Source organism: Eleginops maclovinus, chromosome 15 (assembly GCF_036324505.1).
Source record: "Eleginops maclovinus isolate JMC-PN-2008 ecotype Puerto Natales chromosome 15, JC_Emac_rtc_rv5, whole genome shotgun sequence".
NCBI lineage: Eukaryota > Metazoa > Chordata > Actinopteri > Perciformes > Eleginopidae > Eleginops > Eleginops maclovinus.
This window is the reverse complement of record NC_086363.1, coordinates 4,461,077-4,477,939: the sequence shown is the minus strand read 5'-3', so window position 1 is coordinate 4,477,939 and position 16,863 is coordinate 4,461,077. Positions and strand designations below refer to the sequence as shown.

General features: G+C 41.0%; 2 protein-coding genes across 3 annotated transcripts; one reads left to right on the top strand and one right to left on the bottom strand.

The window, feature by feature from the left end:
• Positions 1-42: 42 nt before the first annotated feature.
• On the bottom strand, positions 43-4,280 carry actc1a (actin alpha cardiac muscle 1a). The gene is made up of 8 exons (XM_063901604.1): positions 4,176-4,280; positions 2,453-2,606; positions 2,197-2,325; positions 1,892-2,087; positions 1,642-1,803; positions 1,185-1,376; positions 417-598; positions 43-320 (listed from the first exon to the last, which is right to left on the bottom strand). The coding sequence occupies exons 2-8, from the start codon at positions 2,579-2,581 to the stop codon at positions 177-179; spliced, it is 1,134 nt and encodes a 377-aa protein (XP_063757674.1). The 5' UTR covers positions 2,582-2,606; positions 4,176-4,280; the 3' UTR covers positions 43-176.
• A 3,616-nt stretch (positions 4,281-7,896) lies between these two features.
• On the top strand, positions 7,897-13,668 carry LOC134876972 (adenylate kinase 7-like). 2 transcript variants are annotated; one of them, XM_063902265.1, is made up of 18 exons: positions 7,897-8,105; positions 8,200-8,343; positions 8,966-9,080; positions 9,175-9,269; positions 9,349-9,459; positions 9,664-9,747; positions 9,834-9,922; positions 10,007-10,097; positions 10,287-10,364; positions 10,450-10,599; positions 10,696-10,824; positions 10,984-11,092; positions 11,445-11,573; positions 11,653-11,718; positions 11,816-12,013; positions 12,260-12,477; positions 12,643-12,798; positions 12,888-13,668. In XM_063902265.1, the coding sequence occupies exons 1-18, from the start codon at positions 8,031-8,033 to the stop codon at positions 12,921-12,923; spliced, it is 2,073 nt and encodes a 690-aa protein (XP_063758335.1). In that variant the 5' UTR covers positions 7,897-8,030; the 3' UTR covers positions 12,924-13,668. The 2 variants fall into 2 exon arrangements, with proteins under 2 accessions (XP_063758335.1, XP_063758334.1); XM_063902264.1 differs by having other exon boundaries at positions 12,640-12,798; positions 12,888-13,665.
• Positions 13,669-16,863: the final 3,195 nt, after the last annotated feature.

Sequence of the window (16,863 nt, the reverse complement as noted above, 5' to 3'; positions counted from 1 at the left end):
CATATGTTCGCTTGTTGCATATTGAGATTCCGACACAGACAGTCACTGTTAAAAGCATCTATTTTTATTACAACAGAACATGTATATACAGCATAGGAACAGTAGAAATACAGATTTGGATGGAGAGCTGGTGCAGTTGGAGTGGAGCTGAATGTTTTTTGGTGCTGGTTGGACATTTAGAAGCACTTCCTGTGGACGATGGAGGGGCCTGCCTCATCGTACTCCTGCTTGCTGATCCACATCTGCTGGAAGGTGGACAGGGAGGCCAGGATGGAGCCGCCGATCCAAACGGAGTATTTCCTCTCAGGGGGAGCAATGATCTGCGGGGGGAGGAGGAGTACAGGTTGATACGAGGACATTTTACAACATAGTGAGCTGTCCCTTTTAAGCAGCAGGTCTGGTCGATGAAGGCTCACCTTGATCTTCATGGTGCTGGGGGCCAGGGCGGTGATCTCCTTCTGCATACGATCAGCGATACCGGGGTACATGGTGGTTCCACCAGACAGCACGTTGTTGGCATACAGGTCCTTACGGATGTCGATGTCGCACTTCATGATGCTGTTGTAGGCAGTCTCATGGATACCAGCAGACTCCATACCTGCACAGGTGAGAGGAGGAGGTGAGTGTTTACAGCAACAAATATGGGAAAATAACAGAAATAATAATAATATTTATTTAGCAAATAAAAAAGCAAAGATACAAAGTGCTGTAAAGATGAACTACTTGATTCAACAAGATCAAGACTTTACACTGTCTCTTTTATGATCAAATTATATTTTATATTAAATGTGTTTTGTGTTGTATTTTTGGGACAAAAATGACAAAAATGAAATTACATATCATTAAATAAAATTAAATATGATAAAAATTGAGAGAAAATTAAATGAAGTAAATAAAAAAAACAAAATAAATATAAATATAATTAAACCTTTAAGGTTTTTAAATACTCTTTTTAGGTATTGTGAAATATGAAAATTCAGTTTAAGTGAAAATTGAGTATGTTTTTTTCAAATCACACTTTATTTATGTACAAATTAAGCTTTTGATATTGTTATAAAATAATTATGGTTAATTTCAATTTGAATTGTACTGATTATAATGTCTTTCTGAGTCACTGGGTAGCCTACCATCCCTGTACACATGAAACATAATGAGATATAAATATGACTGTAGCTGTGACTCACCGATGAAGGAGGGCTGGAACAGAGTCTCCGGGCAGCGGAAACGCTCGTTGCCGATGGTGATGACCTGACCGTCGGGCAGCTCGTAGCTCTTCTCCAGGGAGGAGGAGGAGGCGGCGGTGGCCATCTCATTCTCAAAGTCCAGAGCAACGTAGCACAGCTTCTCCTTGATGTCACGCACGATCTCACGCTCAGCTGCAGACGGCACATTTATCAAAGTTTAGTCGATGATTCTCACATGACAACACTTCAATATGTGCATGATCTACAAACAGAATTAACACATCTCCACCCTAACAAATGAAAGTGTAATTAATGGGCACGTAAATCTATATTTTTGCTTGTTATGACCATGGTAGCATGTGGGGGCTAATGTTAGCTTATGACATGTGAGACTTTAAAGCTGCCTTTTTCTTCTGAAAGGTTTTCCAGTATTTGCCATCCAGTCAGTTTTTCTTACCAGTTGTGACGAAAGAGTATCCACGCTCAGTCAGGATCTTCATCAGGTAGTCAGTCAGGTCGCGACCGGCCAGATCCAGACGCATGATGGCATGGGGCAGAGCATAACCCTCATAGATGGGCACGTTGTGGGTCACACCATCACCGGAGTCCAGCACGATACCTGTAAACAAAAAAGCAGTTAGTCAGAAAACAAGTCAGAAGAAGGGGGTTTTATTGTCACAAAGTTTAAGTCTTTGGTGGAGACTCACCGGTGGTACGACCGGAGGCATACAGGGACAGCACAGCCTGGATGGCCACATACATGGCAGGGACGTTGAAGGTCTCAAACATGATCTGGGTCATCTTCTCTCTGTTGGCTTTGGGGTTAAGGGGGGCCTCAGTCAGCAGGGTGGGGTGCTCCTCAGGGGCCACACGCAGCTCATTGTAGAAGGTGTGATGCCAGATCTGACAGACAGGAACAGGGACCATGTCAGTAGCAGAATTTAACCATATGTTTGACACCAACATATATCAAATCATGAAGGAGCAGTGAGATATTTCTGTTTGTCTTCACCTTCTCCATGTCGTCCCAGTTGGTGATGATGCCGTGCTCGATGGGGTACTTCAGAGTCAAGATACCCCTCTTGCTCTGGGCTTCATCTCCCACATAGCTGTCCTTCTGACCCATACCCACCATCACACCCTGGGAACGAAGCAAACACAGCTCAGAATCTCAGCAACAACATATACACACACACAAAGTGAATGTGATGGAGCTACAAAACGTCAATCCTCCAGAAAACTTGTGTCTCCTTTTCCAGTATTCCTACCTGGTGACGGGGGCGTCCAACAATGGACGGGAAGACAGCGCGGGGAGCGTCATCACCGGCGAACCCAGCCTTGACCAGGCCTGAGCCGTTGTCGCACACGAGGGCGGTGGTCTCGTCGTCGTCACACATGTTTGGTCTTTTCTAGGCTGGCCTTCTGGACAAAACAGGCAAAACATGAGTGTGTGATTTGAGGATTAGATATTGTGTCTCTGAAAGCTCAAGACAAAAAACATTATTCACTCTCTTTGAGAAAAGCTTCAATCTCTGGGAAGTGATTGTATTCAGGGAAATGATGCCCCTATCATGTTTAAATGTGTCATATTTCCATATAAAGTCTAATGTCACGTGAAAACAAAACAATCCAATCAAGTAAAACAATGTAGCACTATGTTTAGTATGAAGACACCTCTGAGTGCTCTAATCTCCTCTCTGAGTCTCACAGCTGCCCAAAAAGCCAAAACGGGACATAGCCTGGCCCCCCCACACGCACACACACTCAGGTCTATTTTCAGCCTCGGGACGCTTGTCATCCCCAACAGCCCCGTCCCCTGTATCTCATCATTAAGCTGGAGCCAGTTAACAGCTGAGGCGGTGTGTCTTTTGACATGTGGAGGTCTGCGTCTCAGCTGTTGCCACACACAGTGGTCTCCTCTGTTTGGAGCATGTGCTGTGATCCCTCTGGACACAGCCTGCATCACAACTGTATCCTGCACCCCCCCCCCCACCCAAACACAACTGATCTTCATTCAGGCTTCCCCATTCAAATCTCTACGTTCAATTTGAATATCCACCGTTGGAGCCAGTAATGCAAATTAGGATTATTGAGCATTTAATTGATATAAAGACTGAACATATCTTCTTCCAAAACTGGCTCTGACACACTGGGCAAAAGCTCCTTTCTCAACTTTCCCAATCAAGATGGATTATTTTTCTGAGCCAAATAACATATACACTTGCAAACAGCTAAACACAGTCAGGTCAATCCCGCGTAGTAAAACTTGCCTGAACTGGGTTTAGAAAAGTATAAAACACAGCTTGATCGACAAGAGAAAAATGTAATTTAAGAGGCTTTAGTATTCCATTGTTTCTCTGCATTTAAATACTGTAGCTCCTTTCATCAAGTTTGTGGATAAGAGTGGATGGTTTTCTTTCCACCGGGCGAGTCTCGGTGGGATAAAAAATAAATCTTTAAGAACATGTTATTCTATAAGATTGTCCTGGCCAGGATGAGCAAACTAGACTTCGATCATTTGGAGTTTTAGTGGAGCGTTATAAAAGGAACTCCAGAGGATTTTCAGTCTAGAAAATATTCGGATTGACATACAGAATTCAGTGAAACCTCATAATATCTATTTATTCTAAGTACATCCACATTGATCTAAACCTGTATCTAAGTTTAGTTACAGTGTCATGCCTGCCTCTCCACATGAAGCATCCCATCCCTAACCTCAGAGCACAGGTCACTGTTAAATCATCTGGATCGTTCACTTCTCATCTTCTCTCTTCCTTTCAACTTCTTATACTTAGCTCTTATCCTACATTACCATTATCAGCTCTGATCACAGAAACAGAAACAATTTCAAACTGAATAAAATGAGTAAATCCATGTTGTGACCGTGAATTTTCCTGCACCAGCGTCTGTTCACCCTCCCTGATCCCTACCGTCCAACAGCATCAACAACAACAAAAGCTGAGATTAAAAAAAGACTGCAAACACACTCACCAAGCTGTAACCACACGACTGGAGTTTGCACTGGGACAAAGGGCCGAGGGTGCGAAGGGGTTCCTTAAATATGTGCTGGCGTCCTGCGGCTGGGGGGCCGGGGGGTGGGACCAGGAGTTCACACAAGCCCAAATTAAGTGCTGCTTGGCTAAATGGTTCACTAAAGTGGATCCTGTGTCAGAGACGGCATCATACTGGAGACGTGTTACCTTGGAGACGAAAAGACAGAAGGCAGAAGGGAGGAACAGTGGGAATGTTAATGGATGGTTTTAAAAGTTGGGATGTTTTCAAGTTTGATATGAATTCCAGTGTGTTTAGACACTCTCTATGATATCCTCAAATCCATATATGGACATTTTTGAAACATATGTATGGTTTGAACATTAGTATGCTGTATAAAACCATATTTTAGGTGTCAAATTGTGAGGATTCCTTTAGAATTAAGTAATGTGCGCCTTTGAAATCCACTCATGCCCTTTGAAATATATGTACAATAGATCAGGAAACTCAGAAAAACCCTTAATAAGTTCTGCAGCATCTTTCTCCCATTCATACTTTGTGGGTCTTCCGTCCCTAAGGATGTGTTGATATGACTAAGCTAAAGGCAGTAAGGGGTGATTGGAGGGTGAGATGGAAATCGGAGATCCAGTCTGAGCAGTGAGGACCCTCTAAGGGGAACCTGCCAGTGTCGTGGCATGTGTGATGAAGGGGGGTGGGGGGCCGAAAAACATGCCAGACAGCTGAGATGCAATATTGTAAGAGGGTGAGGGGGGGTGAGGCATATCCCAGACCTCCAGCAGATGAGAGATCCCTGGGACGGCCTGTGTGAGTGCTGGTTCTGAGCTCTGATTGGCTCCAGTGTCTCCTTTTAGGGAGATGGAGTGTAACAGGTGCCAGCGGCTGCATGTCGCCTCAGACTGCCACCAGAGATCAGACCCCTTATTCGTCAAATCTCCATGTGCCTACGTCCCCATGCTGGAAACCCTATCCATCCATTGTGTGTGCAATAAGAATGTAAATACACCATCAACCCTTTAAAGTATTCCATTTGTAACCATGTGCTGTCATGTCCCTCGAAAGGGAGACGCTATTAACCTACTTGTCTATTTCTATTCATACCAGAGAGTAGCTTTCACATTGTGTTACCAGCTGATAACAAACGTTTCTGAAGACGCACCCGAAGAGAAGAAGAACTACGGCTATGTCTTTGGATGATAAGCGCATCCTTAAGCTATTCTTTAATGTTGTAGTTTGTCATGGTGGAGCTAATAGAAATGCTTTCTCTTTCTCTCTTTCTCTTATAAACTGATCATATGTTTTGTCCGTATAATCTTAATCTGGAAAGTGACCTGTAACTTCATAGATTAAATGAATTAGTGAAGTAAAATGCACATCTCCCTTTAAAATGTGGAGTGGAAGTATAAAGTAAAATAATCAAGAAAAGTAATCGTTCAGGTCACACATCCCATATCATGAGTAGTAATCACAATCACAAGGCAATTTCTCTCATTCCCTGATGAACAACAAAGCCACTAACAGTTTTATGGTGAATTGAAAGGTGTTGACAACATTTAAATCATCCAATATAAACCTGATTTGTTAAGTGTTTGCATGGCACAGACAGGCTTGTTCAGTAAAGAGTAAAACTACAGCAAATTGTTGTGCTAAAGAAAGTACGAGTCAGAGACATCGCGTTAGTTTTTGGATAAAACCTGTGCTGTGTTTTGTCAACAGCTCCCTTCAAGTCAAAGAAGCTCTTTTTGGCAGAGTCCTACCTTTATCACCAGGGCTTTATCAGGATAAAGCAGATATGTCTTAAATGGGTCATGGTTTTGAGGGACATTTGTCCGTATAAGGGCATGGAGGAAGAACATGGTTTGTCTGTCCTGACAGCTGCCCCCTCTGCACCTCACCCCTCCACACACACATTCACACACACACTTAAACAGCTGTTAGCAACAATTGCCCTTTAACAGTAGAGTCCTTCTACAACAGTAATTTGTTTACCAGTAAAAATGCAGTGTATCCTATTTGAAAAGATGCAAAATGAAGTGCAATGAACAAATAAAATGATGCATACTGTGCCACATTACCTGTAAGAATGCAACCCCATGAGACTAGATTGAAGAATGGCACATACAGTAGGGTGGCACAGAGAGTAGGGTCATATCTGTTGCTGAAAGCCATTTAAATCGAAGGTTGTACAAAAATGTGAGGAATGAAATAGCCTCCTTCAGTATTTGGATAAAAGGAAACTAATCTGTATTCGACCACGAGGTCAGAGAAGTGGAATTTGATTGACATAGTTTAGATTTGTTACTGGTTATGTGGAAATTAGCTTTAATAACTTTGAAACTACTGATCCCAGTAGTCTGATGGCTTTGTTTTTTTGCACACTTCCATTACCCAGCCTTTGCCAACGCTGGGGTGTACATTTCAGAAACGAGCAGTGACAACATGCAGTGTTGTCTTTGGCCCCAACAGCCGTCCTCGTAATGTGCCACATGCCTGCTGTAAACAGCTGCTGTTCTCGCAGCACTCCACAAACGCATGCTGGATGACATGCTCATCAAAACAATCACACAGGCGGCTCTTTAGTTATTGTAACTCAATATACAGAACGGACATATGATGAATGTGACACCAAAACCTTTCTGATTGGAGAGTGTTAACATCAGAGGAGGTCATAATTTGAGAAATATATAAAAATACAGCATCTCTTGGATAGAGCTACTATTGGACAATAACGTGTATTGGTTGGGCTCTGATTGAGAAAAAAAAGGAAAGTGGAATCTTATAAAATATGTTTTAAATTCCCATAAACTCCAAATACCTAAAGTTCTTCCTTAAATGGAATTTACGTCTCAGCATGCCAAGACATTAATGTAATTACAGGACTTTTATTAAAAAGGAACAACTGGTTGACTTAAGTTTAGAGGTTTACTATACATGGCAATAAACAACTTATCACCCATGCATCACTGCCCCCCAGTATCTCTGTTCTTGACAGGGTCTGTTTTCCTGAGTGCTGGGATCTGCTGTGTGGAGCAGACACATTATCAAACACTGCCAGCAGTTCTCAGATAATGTCAGCTCTATAAATATATAGAGAGTGCTGTGAAAGTTTCGATGTCAGCGCTTCATTGTCCTGATTGTGTGAGAAAGAGAGCTTGAGTCAGAGGAAGAGCTGCATAGTGGGTGATGAAGAGGAAAGTTAAATGATTATTAGTGACGGCAGGGTATTGATGTTAAATTCAATTTTGAGGCACTTGACTTAAGTGTATCTATGTTATGGAGCTTTATACTTTAACTACATAAACTGTATTGGAGATTGATATATATAATAAGCAAATAAATACTGATCAATTATTATAGGTTAAGCTGCCAAGCAGTATAAAGAAATGTGCTGTAGTAAGAGTACTTCTTCAACCACTGTGTGAATCCATATCTAATAAAGTGCTCTATCTACTCTTCTTATTAATTCATTAATATGGATGAGGAGAGAAACCGTAAGTAACATTCAACTCACCATGATCATATTTGGCATGAAGTTTCTCAACATTTTTTATCTGGAAACCAAAGTGTTTAAATGAACAGATAAGCATTTAAAACCTTTCATTTATAGCCTAAAGTTGTGGACGTAACGTGACGTAGGTCTACGTCTGAACGAGGCATTTCATTGGCTGAGTCCATAGCAACTGAAATGAGTCCATAGCAACGGACCCACAACGCAACAGTTATTATCCAGAAATACAGACTACTTATTAGAGCTTTAAAACACTTTTTTTGCATTAAAGTCAGTCATTATTGATACAAGTTAGAGGCATTAGTACCCGAAATACTTGGCTTTTTAAAATGGGAGATAAAAAGCAACAAAAACGTGTTTTTATCAACGACGTAGACAAGTATTCCTCCAGACACATCGCCAAGGTAGCTAAGCTAAGCTAAGTAGCTAATGTTATATTTGGTAAGAAGTGGCATGTCATTCACGAGGTAAACAGTATGTATCTGACTTCATTTACAGTTTCTATCGACATGTGTGACCGAAGAGGACTCTGAGGAGGCAGAAGCAGAGGAAACCTCCCCACTAAGTGAACATGTTTTCCAGATAGTGGGAACTTCTTCAACCAAAGATAATAAAGAAACCTCTCTGCTTGAACACTACACGGTGAATATACCAATACTAATGTCAAAACGAATGCTTTTACCAGAGGTGGGAGAAGTACTCAGATCTTGTACTTAAGTACCAGAACACCAGTAGAGTGTAGGCTGTTAAAGTAAAAGTCAAGCAATCAAAATGTTACTCAAGTAAAAGCACAACACTTTAGCATCTACATATAGAATATCAAGTATTCATTATGCAAATTAACCAATTTCACAATCATATATTCTTTGTGTTTTGATTATAATTACGATGCTTTAATGTGTTATCAAAGCCGGTAAATGTGCAGCTAGTTTTAATAACTGTATTTACTATATAAGTGGGGTAGAAGTACAAAGTGGCAAATCATGGAAATTCTCAAGTAAAGTACAAGTACCTCAAAATTGTACTTAAGTAGAGTATTTGACTAGGCTTGTGGCTTTAACTTTTCTAATAATACTTCCCTACTTTACTTTAACTTAAGTAAAGATTTGAATTTAAGGCTTCTAATAAAGCTAAATTATATATGTTGGCTTTTTTTTTGCCACGTGTGCATGAAGGGACATTTATTCAAAATGATGTCTGTTTCTGGATAATGCATATTCCAGACTTATGTGTAACTGGGTACATCTATCAACTATTTTGGTAGTCTCCAACACGAGAGGATCTTCTTAAGCACTTGTTGGAGTGTGATGTGGTGGTGTACAACGTCTCAGAAAGCACTACAGAAGAGCAGGTTGAAGATGCAACATGGGCAATTACAGGTAAAGTGAGTTAGTAGGCTTATTATTAATGTACTGGCTTAAGCATGTATTGGTTTCTGTACCTCAAGATGTTGTACCCTTCTTTTACAAACAGCCCTTCATGCTGAGATTGGAAACTTCAAATCTCGGAAATTGTTCATCCTGGTCTCTAGCGTGATGACCTGGGCCATGACCAAGCCTCAGAATCAGGTGAGCCTGCTGGGAAAAAGGAAGGCAAACGTGTCCTGTGCATAAAACACAACCAAAATCATTTTAATTCTCTCTTCAGGAAGAAACAAATGTTTTGCTAACAGAAGAAGAGTTTAGAAGAAGAAGGCCGCATCCCCATTTTAAAACCCTCCATGATCTGGAGAAACTCGTGCTGGTACTGGGTAGAGGTGTAAGTAAAAAACTGAGATCAAAAGTTCAACATATTTAATAAATGTGTACCTAAATATTCCAACAGCTTGGTGGCATTGCACTCCATGTAATTTATATTGTTCAGCTAAACTTCTACGCCATAAAAATGAATGTTACTATGAAAAGACAAACGATAGCAATGCCTGTAGACACCACAGACTCTGTTTGATTTCCAATCGTACAGAAAAAGTCCAAGCTGACTGGATATGTTGTAGCTTGTGGCCTTCAGTACGGAAAGGGAGAGAACCTCTTTCACTACTTTTTCAAGGTAAAGTGATAGTATCTGAGTATTCTGTATAGCTGTGTATAAACTGATTCAAACATAATTTGAGATGTTTTTGTATTTTCTAACAGGTGTCTTGGTTGATGCAGATGCCAAAAGTTCCTCTCTTTGGACAGGGCACAAATCACATCCCCATGATTCACGTATATGACCTTGGAGGGTGATTTTCATTTACTGTACTTCAATAAAAATACTCTTTTTTTGTAGAGGATTACTGAAGGGTTTAACTGTGTTTTCTTTCCAGAGTGATCCAAAACATCATTGAACTCAGGCCAAAGTCAAAGTACATTCTTGCTGTCGATGACTCCAAGAACACTTTAGAGGATATTGTAAAGGTAACCTTGTTTTGTAAATGAACGGTGCAATTCATTTATGAAAAATGACCATGAATGTGTTTTAAAAACACCATTGGAGGTTGTTTTGGTGTTTTTTTAAATCACTTTGTATAGTGGATTGCAAAGACAAAATTACTCAAAAGAAAAAAAGTGCAAAATGATTCTCATTCTCTGCTGTCAATACTCCAGATGATAAGCGATACCCTTGGTCCAGAGAAAATCGAACTACTATCAGATCAGGATGCCATCACCATGAAGGCTTTTAAGGTATAATGTATTTTAAACGAAAAGAACCTAGTCAGATTATTGTTTAATGACTCTATACTTGATACCCTTAATTTGATTTTTTCAGCCAGAGGAATTGGAGTACCTGAATATCAACCTCCGCCTGGATGCTTTTGTCATAAAAGACTCCTTCAGTCTCCACTGGACGTCTGAAGCTGGGATGGTAGAAAACATGGCGAGCATTGTGGAAGAATACCAGAACATCAGGAAGCTACTTGTGAGTGTTGAACACAGATAAACAATTCAGTAAAGAAATCCACAACAAGCCCAACAAAGCTGTCAATATTTCCTTTTTTAATATTTATTTCCTCAGCCCATCAGGATCTGCGTGGTCGGACCTCCAGCTGTGGGTAAAACCACTGTTTCGGAGAAGCTCTGCAGTCATTATCAAATTCACCACATCAGGATCAAAGAGGTCATTGAGGAGAAGATCGCACTGCTGGTCAGTGAAATTGCATTTATTTCATACTCACTCACTGCTGCAACTTAAGGAAGTATAGCACCCTCTGCTGGGAGTTCGTCTCTGTAATAAGAAATGTAATGAAGATGTTTTGAAGGGCAGCAATGATGTATAACAACTGTTTCTTTCCATGTGCTACAGAAGGAGATAGTTAAAGGAGCTGACTCTGAGTATGTCGGTGAAGACGTAGCGGCTGCTGCTGCACAGAAACAACTGGAAACCTTCAACAAAAGCATGGACATGAATGCAGGTAAGCTAGTGTAACTCAACACTAAATAACTACGAAAAGGTTTGCTTTATTGACACGTAAAGCTGGGGTTTGGATGTGAGCATACAGCAGCCTTAACATTACTTCAACTCTGAATAAAGGCATGTTATCTGCAGCTCTTAACACATCTTAAAGTTTAACGGGAAGTTCTTCATTTGTATTAAACCATAAGCAAAACATGTCCTCCAATACATCTCGGCCAGGTGGTTGGAATCATCTTTGAAGGTTCATCTTGCTGAGACCTTTGCATTGGTCTGTGTGCAGTTTGATTATTGATCCATTGTGAGTATTTAGTTCCTTACTTTATGATTAAACATCTGTGTTGATCCTTCAGGTCGACTGGCTGACCATCTCGTTTTTGACATTCTGCAAGAAAAGCTGAAATCAAAGCCGTGCAGGAACCAAGGATTTGTTCTCGATGGCTTCCCTAAGACCTATGAACAAGCAAAGCTGATTTTCTCTGGTAAATTTCATCCCATTAACCTAATTGCTGTTTAATGCTACCAATAAAACTGAACTAATGTGGTGTTTTTAACATTCAGACGAGGACCCAGAGAACCAGGATTTGATGATCACAGCACCTTCCTACATCAAGAACATCACTCCAGGTTGTTGATTACTACATTTTTAAAAACCCAGCTGAACTCTCTCCATATTCTTAAAAACAACACATTCTTCTTATTATTATTTTTTAATGTTTTGCAGAGCATGTTTTTGCCCTCGATGCGACGGATGATTTTCTGAATAAGAGAGCTCGGGCGCTTCCGCAGAGTGTGGCAGAGGAGATGCGATACACCGAGGAGGAGTTTTCCTCTCGCCTGACGAGATACAGAGAGCTCAGTACCGCCGAGGAAACTCTGCTGGACTACTTCGATGAGCTCGAGATTCACCCAGAACATATTGGTACTTTAATCAAAGACAAATAGTTAATCAAATAACATAAAAAAGACAAAAACATTAAATGCATAAATTGCACGAGATAACAGAAAATGTATCTCCAATGTAGAAAATAAAGCGTAGGAAAAAATGGGCATGATTTCATGGGCATTCTCGCCATGAATCAATCTAATAGTGTAACCTCATGACAAACGACATAACGTCCTGCAGAAAGGCATAACGGTTCTGTGACTGTGTCTTGTTCCTCTCCAGAGGTCACTACAGACGATCCGGAGTACGCAGATGTCATGAAGAAGATTACTGAGCTGGTAGGGGTTCCTAAAAACTATGGCCTGCAGCGAGAGGAGCAGGAAGAAGAGGCGAGGAAGAAAGAAGAAGAGAGGAAACAGAAAGCGGCTGCAGAGGCCGCTGAGAGTAAACGCAGTAACGAAGCTGCACTGGCAGAGATGGCTGCTCAGTATGACGAGTGGGTAAGTGTTGCGTGTTTCATTCACACGTGGTTTACTCCAAACAAAAGAAAGAGGCAGACTTTACTGGCCTCCTTTTTTATTTGCCATTTAGACTTTATTATAAATGTTCCATAAGAACTTGTAAATACTAACATCTGCTCAAACTATCTTATCATTTATTAGCAGAATCATTTGTGTGAGGTGCAACGGCAGGAGAACCAGCTGCACGACGCTCACTCCCTACCTCTGAGGAACTATCTGATGAAGTACGTGATGACCTCGCTCACTGAGGCCATGAAAGAGTGCTCCAGGATCAAACCAGAGGACCCCGTCGACTTTCTGGTATTCTTAAGGCAGACCTTTGCATATTGAACGTAGATTTTGTTGAAGTTGATGCATCAGCCGACACTTAATGTGTTTTTGTTTTGCAGGCTGAACTTCTATTACGGAACAACCAGCAAGAATGACGACCAGATGATCCGATACAGGATTTAGCTGTGCGAGTAGATTATATAGTACTCTGTCTTTCACAGCGTAGATATCTTCAGGAGATCTTCAGGAACAGAGACGGCTTTTAAGCAAAGACTCAAATATCAACAAGAATGAAATGCAGAAAAAGTATTTTATGTACTGTAATAAAGATATCGCTTTTATTTTCTTAAGTATTATATTTTTATGTGACTCTAAACTTCCGATCGACTACATTTAAGAGGAAAACAAATGTTACTTTCATGTCATTTGTCTATATAGTACAATATGAAAACTGCGATGTATAGAAAATAATACAATAAATACACTATTTAATATAAACATATATATAAACTGAAAGTTGTTTTATTCATTTAACTCTCATTGAGGTAAAAAGTTGCCCCTGTGCATGCAGAATGTGAAATGTCAGAGTTCAATATGAAGTCTGCGCTTTCAACACAAGATGGTGCAAAAGTTCTATCAAAACCAAAAACCCAAAGCTATAAAAGCTACTTGGACTTAGGTGTTTATATGTTATTGTAGGCAGTGAAGCCTCAGTGTCCTACTTTGCTTTGCTTTTATGAAATAATAGTCTGGTAGTCTTGTGTGCAAAGGGCCTTTGTTATAAAACGGGTCATAAAATGAGAATGTTTGGCTCTAATTGTTGTGGAAATAAAACTGGTGTCTGGAATTTGCTTTGATTCTTTGTGACGGAGAAACTGTGGAATCCACCAGCTAATTATAAACTGTCTGAAGATTCGCTCATATGGAGAATAAAACATATTCGTGACAAAGTACTTCCTGTCTCACACTCACTTTATAAGCCAAGTCTTAGCACAATTAACGGCCAAAATGGTATTCTAGAGGTTATAAAAGCTGCAGAGGAAAAACAATATGACTCCTCTATAGCTGTGTTGGTTAAACCCCCCCCCCCCCCTGAAATGACTCCATTGGACTCCTTGTTTTTACTTCCGTAACATAGTGACATCACTGTGTAACACTCGCGCTTCTATTGGCTAGAGCCCGGCTAGAGCTCCAACACATTGTACGAGATAGGCTAAGGGGCGGGACATCTCCAAGCGGTTGACCAATCAATTAATCAAGGGCTCAGAATGAAATTGTTTGATCTTTGATTGAAGTAATACATTTATATACAGTATAGTAAAAGTGTATAAATATGCTCAGACACACTAACGTAAATTACAATTTTGAAGTACTTTACTTGAGTTCTTAGGTGGGTCCCAAGAGGGTGATTAGTTGGTGATAACGAGCCAATAAAAAGAGGACAAAAAGATGAGGGAACAGCTGCTCAGGGTCGATAAACTGGTAAAAGGTGGGACACATTTAAGATGACTGAAAAATGAATGACAGCTTTTCAAATAAATGACAGAAAATTGGCAAAAGACACTGTAATTTGCAAAAGGGCAAAGGGTCGGCCCAATCGGCCACAATAAAAGCGTTGGCGGTGACACAGGAGAGGCAAATTAGGAAAGACTTCCTCGGCAGGGAGCAAGTCCAGCTCTGTCACTGACATTTAATCTCATATTTATGGGAGAAATGTCAAGATGTCCTGCCAAACACCCACAGTTCCCATAATTCACGTCTCCTTTATGTGTGAGTGGGTGTCACTCAACTTTTTACTGGACCCCAAAGTCATCCGGCCCCCTTCCTTATTACCATTTTTTTCACCGCTATAAGAGTAGGATATCCTTCTGACCATTAAGATTTGTTTTTCCCACAATGCACCGGAGGAGGTTAGTAGGTTTATCCTAAAGTTGTAAAAACAAGGTTAGAAGAAATGATAGGAATCCATTGTAAAATAGCTGAGGCTGTATTTGGTGTTTTTGGAAAACATGACTCATGATCACAGATGGTCCCGCTGCCTCTTGTTGTACTGAGACTTCTCACCTGCTCCAAAGCATGCTGGGAAAAGACGTCTTAACTGGCTAACTACTGTACTACTCATGTACTGTTACGCCTATAAATACGACCAATGATCCTACTATTTCAGAGTTCACGTCCACCGTTTTTACCTCACTGCAATCAGTATGATTACAGCTTCCTATTCTTACTACCTTCACTGTGTATTATAAAAAAGAAGTGTTGGAAAATGTCTTAAGCATTGGCTGCTAACCCTCCATGCTGGTAACAGCCAGAGGTCACTGTCTGGTCTACCGTAATGGCCGCTCTCCAATGGAAAACCTTTAATCCAGCAGACCAGAAACAGAGTATTATTGAAGACTTTTCACCTGAGCAAGCGAAGAAGAAAGGTCTTATTCTGCGGTGCAAGGCGTCGCCTCGACTGGCTGTCCAACACAACTGGATGGTAGAAATAAATTACCCAGTCCTTGACCTTTTTATGTAATTCATATTCATTTTGAGCAACTTTCCTCTGGATTGTGTCCTAATGTTACATTCCCCCTCTTCTTTCTAACTCTAAATCTGCATATGAGGTGATGAAATGTGTTAATGAATCCACAGGGAGGTTATGTTTTTAATTAGTTGGTTTATTTGTGTGTTAGCTAGCAGGGTTACGGAAAAACTACAGGCCAGATTTTCATTCAAATAAGATTTAGGGTGTAACATGGACCAAGGAATAACCCCAAATATGTTGGCGATCACATCGTTTTTTACTTGGAGAGAAAGCCTTGGAAGAGGTCTACACTCTCCAAGAGCCCTGTTAACAGCTTTAACTGTGTTTTTGTTGGGAATTATTTGCGAAAATTGTGTGCGTGTGCGTGCGTGTGTGTGTGTGTGTGTGTGTGTGTGTGAGAGAGAGAGAGAGAGAGAGAGAGAGAGAGAGAGAGGGACCACTACAAGGGTGGTAGAGGTTATTGTGACTGGAAGCCTAGCAGATAAAACAACATGACTAACTGGGACCACCTCAGATCTGAATCTTCCCTACACACACACACACACACACACACACACACACACACACACACACACACACACACACACACACACACACACACACACACACACACACACACACACACACACACACACACACACACAAACGCAGACCCTGAAACTTGAAAATAGCATCTACCCCCGTGGTGGTCACCCCAACATCTGCTGGTGGTTGAACATGCAAGAGGAGGACCACACACACACACACACACACACACACACACACACACACACACACACACACACACACACACACACACACACACACACACATAACAACAGACCATGGTCGAGACGCATGTGGACAGTGAAGGGTGGTGAACCATCTCAGGGTTTCTCCTTATGATAACACACACACACACACACCTACACAAATACCACGAGTAGTCTTCACACTTCAAGAAAGAAATGACCCCGTGTGCCAGACACGTTGACCTCCCTCACACCCATGTTCGTGCATATTCACACACACAAACACACACACACACACACACACACACACACACACACACACACACACACACACACACACACACACACACACACACACGTCTCCAAGCTCTGTTAAACATCCGTGTTTGCTTTTGTTGGGAAATTAAACAGCCTAAAGAAATTGTGAGTGTGTGTGTGTGTGTGTGTGTGTGTGTGTGTGTGTGTGTGTGTGTGTGTGTGTGTGTGTGCGTGCGTGCGTGCGTGCATGTGCGTGTGTGTGTGTGTGTGTGTATCCATGCATAGAGACAAGCTCCATGGTGCAAACAAACCAGTCAAGCAAGGATATCCAAACTAAAAGGTCGACCACATCATGTTGTGTCCAAATTAAATAATATTACTTGTTTGAAAAAAGCAAACACTGTATTCTTATTTAGCTGCTTATGTAAAGATATTTTCCTGCACGTTCCTGCACACAAGCAGAAAACTAAAGCAGTACATTTCAGCCGTGTTGAAGTGAAACCTGATGAACTGGATTATAAAATACATCCCACTCACATCTGCGTTGTTATTCTTGGCCAGTTTTTAAAATATATC

Coding starts and splice junctions, on each gene's coding strand:
- actc1a (XM_063901604.1), bottom strand. CDS start 2,581: ATGTGTGACGACGACGAGACCACCGCCCTCGTGTGCGACAACGGCTCA. Junction 599..1,184: donor GTTCCAGCCCTCCTTCATCG/GTGAGTCACAGC, acceptor TCACCTGTGCAG/GTATGGAGTCTGCTGGTATC. Junction 321..416: donor CCAGCACCATGAAGATCAAG/GTGAGCCTTCAT, acceptor CTCCCCCCGCAG/ATCATTGCTCCCCCTGAGAG.
- LOC134876972 (XM_063902264.1), top strand. CDS start 8,031: ATGGGAGATAAAAAGCAACAAAAACGTGTTTTTATCAACGACGTAGAC. Junction 9,460..9,663: donor TGCTGGTACTGGGTAGAGGT/GTAAGTAAAAAA, acceptor CCAATCGTACAG/AAAAAGTCCAAGCTGACTGG. Junction 9,748..9,833: donor TCTTTCACTACTTTTTCAAG/GTAAAGTGATAG, acceptor ATTTTCTAACAG/GTGTCTTGGTTGATGCAGAT.